General features: G+C 48.4%; 1 protein-coding gene across 1 annotated transcript in view; it reads left to right on the plus strand.

Annotated features, from left to right (window-relative positions):
- VAX2 (ventral anterior homeobox 2) overlaps window positions 1-3,731 on the plus strand; it is a 55,411-nt gene extending 51,680 nt beyond the window's left edge. The window contains exon 3 of the mRNA XM_083757165.1: window positions 2,940-3,731. Within this exon, the coding sequence (XP_083613291.1) occupies window positions 2,940-3,425 (486 nt within the window). The 3' untranslated portion in view covers window positions 3,426-3,731. The remainder of the gene's footprint in view (window positions 1-2,939) is intronic.
- Window positions 3,732-13,985: the final 10,254 nt, after the last annotated feature.

The raw sequence follows: 13,985 nt of genomic DNA on the forward strand, positions 1-13,985 counted from the left end.
CATCTGGCTGGGTTTCCCCAGCCACTCTGGGCGGCTTCCAACAAAACACTAAAATACAATAACCTATTAAACATTAAAAGCTTCCCTAAACAGGGCTGCCTTTAGATGGCTTCTAAAAGTTTGGTAGTTATTTTTCTCTTTGACATCTGGTGGGAGGGTGTTCCACAGGGCAGGTGCCACCACCGAGAAGGACCTCTGCCTGGCTCCCTGTAACTTGGCTTCTCGCAGGGAAGGAACTGCCAGAAGGCGCTGGACCTCAGTGTCCAGGCAGAACGATGGAGGTGGAGATGCTCCTTCAGGTATACTGGACCAAGGCCGTTTAGGGCTTTAAAGGTCAGCACCAACACTTTGAATTGTGCTCAGAAACTTACTGGGAACCAGTGTAGGTCTTTCAAGACCGGTGTTATATGGTCTTGGCGGCCGCTCCCAGAGAACAGGATGTTGGACCAGATGGGCAATTGGCCTGATCCCGCAGGCCTCTTCATATGGGCTTCAGTTCATCCTGACTGCACGACTCACCAGCCTCCCCACCATTCCTCTCTCCCATGTATGTAACCCCCTAGCCAGCGGTTCTCAACCTGTGGGTCCCCAGATGTTGTTGGACTACAACTCCCATCATCCCTGAGCTCTGGCCTTGCTCACTAGGGATGATGGGAGTTGTAGTCCAACAACATCTGGGGGCCGACAGGTTGAGAACCGCTGCAAGCTCCCCCTTCTCACCCCACACAACTGCTAAGCTGACTTTTCCTCTTCCCAATCCCCTTTCTGCATGCAAATCTGGGATTGTGATGTGGCGTTACAAACCCACCAATAGGGGCTGCGCTCTAACTTCATGCAAATCTAGGATTGCGGCGCAGCACTGCAAATCCTCCCATGGGGACTGTGTGTTGACCGCCTTACGTTTTTATGTATATAGGAAGAAACGTCTCATCAAGGAAACTCATTGGGGAAGGACCATAATTCAGTGTGGAATTCAGAAAGTCCTGGGTTCAATCATGGGACTTGAAAAAGCTGTCTTGTACTCATTCAGACCATTGATCCATCAGGATCGTCCACAGTGATTGGCAGCAGCTCTTCAGGTTTTCTCCTAGCCCTGCCTGGGTTTGAACCCAGGAGATCCTTCCTTCAAGGCAGAGGCTCTGATACTGAGCCGTGGCTCTTCCCATCTTCAGTTGGGGCTGGGAATGTCCCCTGCCTGAAACCCTAGAAGGCATATGCATAGGGGAAAGTGTTTTCTCCCTCTTTAATAACATCTGAACCGCAGACATCCCACGAAGCTGAATGTTGGAAGAGCGGGACTGATGAAAGATGGTCTGTTTGGTGTTCAACATCATGCCCTGATTTCCTCCTGCTCTCTCAGGCCGGTTGGCACTTGACAGGAATCTCTACTTAGCTACTCTTGTGCTCTCCAAATGGTGGGCTTTCCCTCTTCTCCTTGGGGTGTGTTTGTGTGGCCCAGTCCATTTGAAACACAAGTTGTGTCTTTAGAGCATCTTTCTTGCTCCTGCCTCTCTCCTCTTCCGCCATCACTCGCCCTTTCTGGAGTCTCTTACAATCCTCTTTAGGCCTCGTTGACTCACTCAGATTAGTGTCGCCCAAGCCCTATTTATAGCATCGCAAATCCCACAAGCAACGGTGATTTTGCCACCGACTCTTGCTCTGTATCCATAAGGCCTGGTACATGGAACGCAAACCCCCAGTCTCATGGAGATTTACTTAATCGTTGAACTCTTTTCTTTTCTTTTCTTTTCTTTTCTTTCATTATTTATAAATTTTATTGGTAATTTTATTTACAACATAACATAACCCCCCAATATAGAAATCCACCCTCAATAAACGTGAACATAACATACAATGAGCATAACATACAACAATATAAACAACCAAATAAAAGACTTCCTTTATCCTGTATCTGGCCTCTTTATTTACTTCTTATAAGCTGTTTCCTTTATGAGTAATTATTAATTTTTTTCTAATTATAACTTAAATCTCCACAAAGTCTCCTGCAGACAGGAGCGGCAAGGATCCTAATTGCTAAAAACTGGGGAAAAGGAACTGTGCCAACAAAAAAGGAATGGCAAGACAAAGTGTTAGAGTATATTGAGCTGGCTAGATTAACAGAGGCAATTAGAGACCACACGAGACAAGAGTTTCAAAAAGCATGGGGAGAATACTTCACAAAACAGAGCCCTAAAATACATACCTGGACTTGTTTTGATTAATCGTTGAACTTGATACGCTGCTTGATTGCAAAAACAACCACCACCGCCACTTCAAAGTGGTTCGCAAAAAGGATAAAACAATAATATTATAAATAGGAAAAAATGGAAGCAATAATTTAAGACATCTGAAAAGTTAAAATAACAATAGTCTAAGGCGGCCATGGAGGTGGTGCAAGGAGTGGAGGCCAGGCAACCATGGGCACCCACAGCAAACATTTTGTGGGGGCCTGGGTCTCCAGGAGATGGCATCAGTGGCTCCATCTTCCGTAACAGACCTCCCCCCCCCCCATTAGATGGCCACAAATTTAGATGACTTCAGAAGCCAGGGCACGCTGCTCAGCAGAGATAACGCTGCACAAGCAGAAGTGGCAGTGTGAGCATATTTACAAGCAGTTTATTCAGCGTACAGCAGGACAATAGGAAACATGTCTGATCCCCTTCGTGTCCAAAGCAAGCAGCTAAAAGCAAAAGCTATACACAAACGGAAGTTCCCAGCAAATTGTGCTGGAGTGTAAACAGGCATGTGACATACAACAATTCCACACGTCTGTCCTTAAGGTGGAATGGAATATCCCAACAATGTGTTGTGTCCTGACTGAAAACTGCCCATGGCCTCTATCTCTCCTGCCAGCTGACTAGTGTTGACCGGATTCAACATGGGTGCTGCTGTGTGACCTCCTCTCACCTCTCTCTCTCTCTCTCCCCCCCCCTTCCCAGGTCAAGGTCTGGTTCCAGAACCGCCGCACCAAGCAGAAGAAGGACCAGAGCAGGGACTCAGAGAAGCACGCCACTTCCACCTCGGAGTCCTTTGCCACCTGCAACATCCTGAGACTCTTGGAGCAGGGGAGGCTCCTGTCGGTTCCCGGGGGGCCCCCCAGCCTGCTCTCCCCTGCCCCCAACCCCGTCGGCAACCCCTCCGGAAACGGGTCCTCGATGGGCGCGTCAGGGAACACTTCGCCAGGCCTGGGTGGCGGGGGCAGCCCTCCGGGGACGGGGGCCTTCAGCTTGCAGGTCCCCTCGCTGGCCGCCCCCTCGGCGTCCCCTCGGCTGCCGGCGGCCCCTCTTTGCTTTGGCGGCCCTTTGCTGGGGACCCTCCATGATCTCCCCAGCGGATACGCACTGGGCACCTCTGCCTTTGAGCCTTACACGCGGCTGGAGAGGAAAGACAGTGGTGCGCTAGCCAGCAAGAAGCCCAGCCCTTAAAGAAGAGAGATGATTAACGATAATTCATTCATTCATTAATAATAACGACGACGAAGAGAAGTGTCAAAAGGACGCCCCCCACGCCGCCGTCCCCCTGACCGCCCGTCCTCCCACCCCACCTCACACTGAGTCCCACACACCCAACCCCACCAGGGGCTTCTCTTTCGCAAGGGTGTGTGTGTGTGTGTGTGTTCGAAGACTGTTTACCAAATGTCAACCATGTGATGTGTGCCTCTGCGTGCGTGCCTGGGTGTGTGTGCGTGTGTGTGCTCCTTTCACGGAAATTAAACGACATCGACAGACAAAGCTGGCTTGGTATGGTGTCCTTTGGCAGCAGTGACTGGACGTACACGGGGTTCCGTGGGTCGTAGGGCTGGGCGATGGCGGCAGGGTGGGGGGTACCCAAGGGTCATCAAGACCAACCCCCTACAAAATGGGGGGGGAGAGGGAAGGGGCAACTTTACCCCAAATGAGGAAGTTGGTAAAAAGGAAGTTGAGAGGCAAAGCCATTGGGGTCAAATCACTCCAAAAGGCTGTTGTTGTTGTTTAGTCATTTAGTCGTGTCCGACTCTTTGTGACCCCCTGGACCAGAGCACGCCAGGCACTCCTGTCTTCCACTGCCTCCCGCAGTTTGGACAAACTCATGCTGGTAGCTTCGAGAACACTGTCCCACCATCTCGTCCTGTCGTCCCCTTCTCCTTGTGCCCTCCATCTTTCCCAACATCAGGGTCTTTTCCAGGGAGTCTTCTCTTCTCATGAGGTGGCCAAAGTCTTGAAGCCTCAGCTTCACAATCTGTCCTTCCAGTGAGCACTCAGGGCTGATTTCCTTCAGAATGGATAGCCTTCCAAAAGGCTAGGGAGCTGTTTAAGAACACAATGTTAGAAATTCAAATAGAGCGTACATTGCAGATCAGGAAAGGGACCATTGAGGGCACTGGTATGCTTGATGAAGAGGGTCAAAAAACCATTAGAGGCAAGAAGGCTTCCTTCAAAAAAACTGAAGTCTTCTTCTGCAAAAAGGAACACAAAACTCTGGCAAAAAGTGTAAGCAGGCGATGGCAGATTCGTCAAAACTCTGAGGAATTGCTGAAAGCATTAAAACCAACAACTAAAAGTTCCTTCAGTATATTAGCAGCAGGAAACTGTCTCAGTTGGCAGAATGGGCCCTTGGATGGGAAAGGTGTCAAAGTGCCCAAATTCTGCTTGCTGGTTTCCCATGGGGGCATCTGCTTGAGAACAGGAGGCTGCCCCTTGGCCTGATTCTGCAGACTTCTTCTCGTGTTTTTAAGGCAGGAATCACAGCAAAATGGTGGGGTGTGCAAGCCATCCTCATGAGCTTTCCCCTCGGCCCATATGGACCCAGGTAAGGGCATTTGTGATTCTCTCAGGATCAGTCTGTGCAAGCGCTAGAAACCCTAATCCAGCCCCACCCCAAACCTTTTGCTCTCTGGATGTTTTAGACTACAACTCCCAAGCCCAAAATTCCTTGAGAATGACAGGTTGGAAAAGGCTGTCCTAGGCCCTCTCTCCCGTTCCCCAAAAAGCAAATGGCTTCTCTTGGCCTGCTGCCAACAGACCAAGGGGCCTCAGTTTGCGGGCAGAGCACCTCCTTGGAATGCAGAAGGCTGAAGTTCAAATCCCCGGTGTTTTCAGTTATAAGGACCAGATAGTGTGTAGTGGTGAAAACCTCTGGTTGAAAATATGGAGAGCTGCTGCCAGCCAAGGCCGGCAGTACTGAGCTCGCTATATAATGGGGGACCGTGCATTGAGACTCCTGCATTGCAGGGGGTTGGACTAGATGACCCTCAGGGTCCCTTCCAGCTCTACCATTCGATAGTTCTATGTAGCCTAACCTGGTGCAAGCAGGTTCCCATAGGGACCTAGCTCATTGGTAGAGCACGTGCCCTGCCTGCAGAAGGTCCCGGGTTCAATCCCTGCTACTTCCAGATACTGGTGGGAGATATTCTTGCCAGAAATTCTGGAGAGCTGCTGCCAGCCAGTGTAAGACAACACTGAGCGAAATGCACCAATGGTCTGATTCAAGACAGGTTCCTGTGTTCCTATACAGTATGATTGCATCATGCCCGGGGGTTCTGTTCTGGAGATGGCACATATACCCAAAAAACACCACCCGAGTTTCCTTGCTGTCGGCTCCCCTTGCTGTCGGTCACCCTGCCTTCTGCCCTATCAGTCCCAACAGGTGTCAGGAGCAAGCCAGCACTAAATCACACCGAGCAAGTTGGAGTTAACTATTATCAAAAACACAATGTGCACAGATTTGGCTGAGTGTCGGGCCAATGAACACAGCAGCTTATCCCCAGTTGGTCTTGCTCCATGGATCAGTTGCTGAGACAAAAGGTCCCTGACGCCACACAGTCATCTAAGTCCCCTTCTCTCCAGGTTTCCCCCCAAGCAATCAGAGACTGTGCCTGCCTGCAGCCAACCTCTCCTCCGCCCTTTTCATGCCTCTTCTGGTCCTGGGAGATGGGAGCTGGTCTCAGCAGGAGGGGGAGACACCAGCCTGACTCTTCCTCATCTAGACTTCTCTCTGCCTCCTGGCCTCCCTGCTTTCCAGCTTTAGCTTCATCTTCTGCCTCGGATTCTGTACTTCTCTCTGCAACAGACTCTCCCCGCTCACTAAACCCTGTTACCCCTTCGGCTTCCGACACCTGGTTCAAGACTGTGTTGTGTGGAAAGGGGGCTTTAACCCTTTGCTCTTGCTGCCATCCTGATTTGAATCTCTCCCCCCCCCCTTACCAGCTACTTGCAATGGGAGGAAAGGGGCCAAAAATGTTTAATGCCCTCCCCCTGCCAAGTTATGCATTTTTCAAACATATCTATATCTTGTTTTTGCATAGCAGAGCCGTACTCAAAGCGGCACCCAGCAACACAAAAAAAATATAGCAACAATTCAAGATAGTGCATTAACAGTTACAAAACAGAACAGAAAAACACGCTAATGTCAACAGGGCAAACAAATATCTCATGTTAATAAATGCTGAAATACTGGTGGCCACCAATTTGGATGGCTCTAAAAGAGAATTAGACAAATTCTTGGAGGAGAGGGCTGTCGGTGGCTGTGGGAATGTTCAGGGATGCAGGATAGGATATATTGTTTGATTATATCCTTTCCAACATGTGTTAACAAATTCTACAATTTAGCATTCTCCTTTTTAAATTTGCACAGCGGATGCGTTTGCTCAGGCTCGCTAAAGCCTCTAAAATAAGTTGCCTGGTAATTTCCCCTGTAAAGGTAAAGGTAAAGGGATCCCTGACCATTAGGTCCAGTCGTGACCAACTCTGGGGTTGCGGCGCTCATCTTGCTTTATTGGCTGAGGGAGCTTCCGGGTCATGTGGCCAGCATGACTAAGCCGCTTCTGGCGAACCAGAGCAGCGCACGGAAATGCCATTTACCTTCCCGCCGGAGCAGTACCTATTTATCTACTTGCACTTTGACGTGCTTTCGAACTGCTAGGTTGGCAGGAGCAGGGACCGAGCAATGGGAGTTCACCCCGTCACAGGTATTTGAAACGGCAACCTTCTGACCAGCAAGCCCTAGGCTCTGTGGTTTAACCCACAACGCCACCCGCATCCAAATTTCCCCTTTGGTCCCTCATAAAAGAAATAGACAAGACACAGTCTTCTATAAAAGTATAAAAAGAGTTCACTCACTCACTCATTCTGTTCACAGATGGATCCCAGAAGGCAGACTTAAGTTACAAAAGTAATATACCTGGAATCTATCTCATAAGGCGATAGTCCCTTTGTCCTCTCTTGGCTGGAAGCAGATGTTGCTTCTTCGACAAATGTAGTCAGAGAGAGAGATGGCGGCCAGTCCTATGCTTTTGTTACCTGCACAGGTGAGGCCATGCCCACATCTGGTCACATGTAGAGGAAGTCTGTCCCAGCCTAGGAGGAAACAGGAAGTTCCGACTGGCTGGTCCAGACACCCCCTTTTTATGTCCACTCTAGGGATGTTGTACAGTGGTACCTCGGGTTACAGACGCTTCAGGTTACAGACTCCGCTATCCCAGAAATGGTACCTCGGGTTAAGAACTTTGCTTCAGGATGAGAACAGAAATGGTGCTCCGGCGACAGCGGGAGGCCCCATTAGCTAAAGTGGTGCTTCAGGTGAAGGACAGTTTCAGGTTAAGAACGGACCTCCGGAACAAATTAGGTTCTTAACCCAAGGTACCACTGTACTTGACTGCTCTGTGTTTCACATCCCACAATGGCTCCTAGCCAAGAGGCCTGTGTCCTGCCCTCCGCAGTCAGTGGCAGCATTGCTCCTGAACCCCTGTTGCTGTTAAGCTCAGGATGGGAGAGTTGCTCTTGTGCTTTTCTGCTTATGGTTTTTCCAAGGAAGCGTCTCCAGAACAGGATGCAAGGATAAATGAGCCACAGGCCTGATCCAGCAGGCTTTTCTTATGTTCTTATGAAACAATGCCTAGCCCTATCAATAAAGTATGACACATACACACAGCAGCAAAAACAATACCCCACACAGCAGGGTGTGGGGCAAGGCAAGTGGGGAAACTTGCCCTTGATGGTTCCAGCAGACTCTCCCCAGTAGCAAACGCGCATCCTGGGGCAAACTCTGTAACAACTTACCTAAAGGTAAAGGTAAAGGTACCCCTGCCCGTACGGGCCAGTCTTGCCAGACTCTGGGGTTGTGCGCCCATCTCACTCAAGAGGCCAGGGGCCAGCGCTGTCCGAAGACACTTCCGGGTCACGTGGCCAGTGTGACATCGCTGCTCTGGCGAGCCAGAGCTGCACACGGAAACGCCGTTTACCTTCCCGCTGGTAAGCGGTCCCTATTTATCTACTTGCACCCGGAGGTGCTTTTGAACTGCTAGGTTGGCAGGCACTGGGACCGAGCAGCGGGAGCGCACCCCGCCGCAGGGATTCGAACCGCCGACCTTTCGATCGGCAAGTCCTAGGCGCTGAGGCTTTAACCCACAGCGCCACCTGCGTCCATGCCTACTGGGGCCCTAATCCTGGCATCAATTGCAGGATACCACTATCAGGCTCTGCCTTTCCTTTCCATTCGTGCTGCAATCTCTGCCCATCACGACGTATCCATTTTCCAAATCCTTGCCCCTGACAAGCAAGCTGCAGTTTCATTATACATTCATCCAATCTTTTATTTATACTAGGATTGCTGCCTTGCCTGTCTAAGAAAAGTCGATGCGAGGAAGCTTACTGTGACTTAAAATAAAAAAAGAGGAGAAAAACAGTTTGAAATACAACAAAACATCAGGAACCAGCAGGGAAGTAACACAGCAAAAGGTGTAGAGCACACACAGAACCTTCCTGGGTGATGCCCAGGGGCTGATGGGAGTCGTAGTTTAACAATTGCTGGAGGGCACCAGGTTGGCACAGGCTGAGCTGATCAGTCTTTACTTAAAAGGTAAAGGGACCCCTGACCATTAGGTCCAGTCGTGACCTACTCTGGGGTTGTGGCGCTCATCTCACTTTACTGGCTGAGGGAGCCGGTGTACAGCTTCTGGGTCATGTGGCCAGCATGACTAAGCCGCTTTTGGCGAACCAGAGCAGTGCATGGAAACACCGTTTACCATCCCGCCAGAGTGGTACCTATTTATCTACTTGCACTTTGATGTGCTTTCAAACTGCTAGGTTGGCAGGAGCAGGGACCGAGCAATGGGAGCTCACTCCATCACAGGGATTCAAACCGCTGACCTTCTGATCAGCAAGTCCTAGGCTCTGTGGTTTAAACCACAGCGCCACCTGCGTCCCTAGTCTTTACTTAGTTGGTACCTATTTGGGGCAGGGTGAGATAACCTGTTTGAGTTGGTTTGAAATCAATGTCCTGCTCCACATCCCAGGATAGACAATCTGAAGGGGAAGAACAGAGCGCAATGTCCCAGCCTCAGTTGTCAGAAAGTTCTTCCTGAAGTTTAGTCAGAATCTCTGGAGGTCCTCCCCTCTGGAGAAGGAGGAAACCAAGCTTGCTCCACCTTCCTAGTGACAACTCTACAGATGTTTGAAGATGACGATCTTCAGTTAGTCCTCCATTCCTGGGCGGTGGCTAGTCGAGCATCAGCAAGTAAGTGTGGAACGAGAGATTTGACTCAGAACCATTAAGAAAAATGGAATGCATGAAAAAGAAAAAAGTCCATGCAATCCACATGAGGTTCTCCAGTGGGCAGTGAAAAGTACGGTGGTTGCCTGCCACATGAGAACTTACCATGATACACAACTCTCTAGGAATGACCATCTCAGTGGAGAGCAATTGCAGGGCTGTCAGGAGATGAAAGTTTATCTCATAATCAGGGTAAAGTGAATACCATAAAATCACAGAGTTGGAAGGTGTGGGAATGTTTAGGAAGGTAGGAGGGGTAATAATAATAATAATAATAATAATAATAATAATAATAATAATAATAATAATAATTTATTATTTATACCCCGCCCATCCAGCCGGGTTTCCCCAGCCACTCTGAGTGGCTTCCAACAGAACACCAAAATACAAGAACCTGTTAAACATTAAAAGCTTCCCTAAAGAGGGCTGCCTTCAGATGTCTTCTAAAAGTCTGGTAGTTGTTCTCTTTGACATCTGGTGGGAGGGCGTTCCACAGGGTGGGCGCCACTACCGAGAAGGCCCTCTGCCTGGTTCCCTGTAATTTGGCTTCTCACAGTGAGGGTACCACCAGAAAGCCCTCAGAGCTGGACCTCAGTGTCTGGGCAGAAGGGATCCCCCAGGTGTCGCTGTCCCAGAGGGCGATGGCCCGGAAACATCCTCTGCCACCAATTGTTGGGAAAACGCCACACCCTGGGGGTGCCTGCAGGCCCCCGAATCCCTGAGCATCCTCTGGTATGCGCAGCTCTGGAAAAGGCATCTCCCTTCTCTTCCAGTGCACTTCCTAGTGACATATACAAGCTGTTAGAATTCCTGCTCCGTGAATGCAGTCATGGGATTGTTGTCTTTCACATGATGGTATATGTTTTGACTCCACAGAGTGGGAAATGGCGGAGACAGGATGTTTGTATTCCTGTGTTCCGTGAAGTGGGACTATTGTCCTTTGTTCTTTTTCTCTAGAGAGAGAGGGAGCCATGTTGCAGTGCTCCGTGTGGGTTTATATGTAAATAAAGTAGATTAGCCAAAATGCTGAGTTGCTGAGGTCTGTCATGCCAAGTTGCGCAAGCTCTGCGGATCCCTAAGTGTGCTGGTGTCGGTTGGCATCAGTCGCTGTGATGTTCGGGCTAAAGAAAGCTTTTGAAGCTCCCGAATGATTGACCAGGAGGGAGGGAACCTGCCAGTCGGGCATGTGTCTCTGCCAGGGTCCTACTAAAGTGTACGCTGAACTCCTGACACCAGCTGGTATATGCACACTAATCTTCTGGCATAACACAGCAAGAAGAGTGAGACATCGTAGCGCTAATCTACTATTTATTTACACACTATGTACAGACAAAAGCATCATGGCATCCGTTCTCTCCAGCTCCGAGAGAACAAACAGGAAGAAATAAAAGCGAAAGTACAGTGGAATAGTACCCGCAGCGGAAGAGATAAGACTGTCTTCCTTTCCCAGAGTATTCCCAGACAGGCATGTGATTTACAACAATCTCATCTGCAGCAACGGAGGAGTGAATGCTAACAGGGAAACAGGGAAATGTTGTACTTGACTGCTCCTGCAATATATCCCACAGAAGGGATCCCCAAATGTCATCTAGTCCAACCCCATGCAATGCAGCTAACAAATCCATGACAATAATAAAACCTCATAAGGTTCAGCTGGAATCTCCTTACTTTTTTGCCATTTGAATCCATCGGTTCAGGTCCTTCGCTCTGGAGCAGCAGAAAACAAGCTTGCTCCATCTTCCCTGCAAAAGCCCTTCAGATATTGGAAGATGCCTCTCCTGCCATCATCATCATCATCATCATCATCATCATTTATTATTTGTACCCTGCCCATCTGGCTGGGCTTCCCCAGCCACCCTGGGCGGCTTCCATAGAAACCAAAAATACACTAAAATATCACAGATTAAAAACTTCCCTGAACAGGGCTGCCTTAAGATGTCTTAACATATCAACGCAAGTTGTGTCATCTTACATATCAGTGCAAGTTGTGTTTCACTTCAGTTCACATGTGTCACTTATAGCTATAGGCCATCACCATATAAAACAGGGAAAATGGACTTTATCCAATGAGATAAATAAATCAGCACAACTCAATAAAGCCCTGAATGTCGACCCAACTAGTTAAATGACTGCTAACCAGATAAATGACTACTAAGTTCAGCTTAACCGGTCACATTCCTAAATTTTAAATTTCATTATACCAGGTTCCCATTTCAGTTCTTTATGAGCAGTACCTTAAATATAATTAACAGGACGCACACAAATAAAATAAAAGATAGCTGAAACAGCCAGCCTTCTCCAGTAGACTCTTTAACATTCACCTTATAAAATTTGACTCTTGCCATTAAGGAGTTTGTGATTCTTCTCAATACGACATTATTAAAAACCAAACAAACAAACAAACAAAAAACCAGCTGGGGACCATTTTTAAAACATCTAATGCCCTTTTAAAACATGCAGTGAAAGGGAAGATTATTGGGTTGTCTTCATTTTTGTTATGTATTTTGTATTTTATATTGTGGTTTTGTGTTGTGAACTGCCCTAGGATGTGCAGGTATAGAGCGGTATACAAATTGAATAAAGAAGGAGGAGGAAGAGGAGGAGGAGGAGGAGGAGAGGAATCTCCAGTTTTTCCAGTTTCCTGGTTGTAGAGAAGACAGGACATTTATCTGACTCAAACAACCAAAATGGCTTTAGCAATAGTCCCCTCCCCTGCATCTCTCACATGAGGCACTTCCTGCCTGTCTCTCTCCCAATGAGGGTCCCAATGGGTCAACAGGCTCTTGGCAGCTTATGAACAGCTTAACACCTTTCACTGCCCCCACCCTGACTCTCCACCCTCCAACCCACCCAGACTCTCACCCAGAGGGGCATGAACTGTTCACCCACAACATAAGCCTCTCACCATTGTTCTGAACAGCAGCAACAGAGCAAATGAACAAAGAAGAGGGACAGTCCTGGATTTACAGAAACCACCCCAGTTTCTGATTTGATCCCAGAATGTCCTGCTTTTCCTTAGGACGTCTCTATTTTCATCGGAGAAATGTCAGAGGGGATGGAGTTATGTGACCCTCAAGCCAAGGAGCTATGATATGTAACTGTACAACCTTTGGAAGACATCTGAAGGCAGCCCTGTATACGGAAGGGGTTTTTAAATGTTTAATGGGTGGCGTATAAACAATACAATGATGATGATGATGATGATGATGATGATGATGGAATAGGATGTCCCTATTTTCATTGGTGAGAGATTTTACTTTCTTCGGCTCCACGGTCACTGTAGATGGTGACTGCAGTCACGAAATTAAAAGACGCCTGCTTCTTGGGAGAAAAGCAACGACAAACCTAGATAGCATCTTAAAAAGTAGAGACATTACTTTGCCAACAAAGGTCCGTATAGTTAAAGCTATGGTTTTCCCAGTATGTATGGAAGTGAGAGCTGGACCATAAAGAAGGCTGATCGCCGAAGAATTGATGCTTTTGAATTATGGTGCTGGAGGAGACTCTTGAGAGTCCCATGGACTGCAAGAAGATCAAACCTCTCCATTCTTAAGGAAATCAGCCCTGAGTACTCACTGGAAGGACAGATCCTGAAGCTGAGGCTTCCAATACTTTGGCCACCTCATGAAAAGAGAAGACTCTGTGGGAAAGATCCTGATATTGGGAAATATGGAGGGCACAAGGAGAAGGGGACAACAGAGGACAAGATGGTTGGGCAGTGTTCTCAAAGCTACCAGCATGTGTTTGACCAAACTGCGGGAGGCAGTGGAAGACAGGAGTGCCTGGCGTGCTCTGGTCCAGGGGGTCACAAAGAGTTGGACACGACTAAATGACTAAACAACAACAACATTTTCATTGGAGAAATGTTGGCGGGCATGTTTCTCTGCTACCCGCATTTCTCTGAAGACCCTCATGGTCAGCTGGACCACCAAAAAGGGAGCATGCAATGAGGTTTCCCAGCCTCTCCCATCTCTGTGCAGAGACAAACAGCCGTCAGCAGGACCCGCAAAGCATGAGCAACGAACCATGTGCAGGCCGTTGAAACTCTGCATCTGTCACAATCATGCATGGCAACCATCACACAACTTGCTTCCACAGAGGAGCTGTCCTTATAGGAATTATACACCATGCGAAACAGATCCGAATGAGAGGTTTTCTTGCTTGATGTGAAGATGAAGAATTCTGGGCAATTCGAAAGCTTGCAGTGTTCAAAGCCCAGATACAATCCTGCCTTTGGCTCCTCTGTTTTGCAAGACCAGGCTGCCAGTCTCTGTCTCAGTGAAAGAAATATAACTTTTGTCATAGTAATAATTTAAGGAAATTCCCTGGCCTTTTCAGGAGCAGAGAAAGAGAGGGATGTTGTCATTCCTTGCCTGGGAATTCCATGAATTTTTAACCAACAGCAGCGGATGTACAAAGCCCCCAAGTCTTTCAAGGTATGCTGCCAAAATATCCCT

The sequence above is a fragment of the Podarcis gaigeae genome (genome assembly GCF_964106915.1).
Source record: "Podarcis gaigeae genome assembly, chromosome: 9".
Classification (NCBI taxonomy): Eukaryota; Metazoa; Chordata; class Lepidosauria; order Squamata; family Lacertidae; genus Podarcis; species Podarcis gaigeae.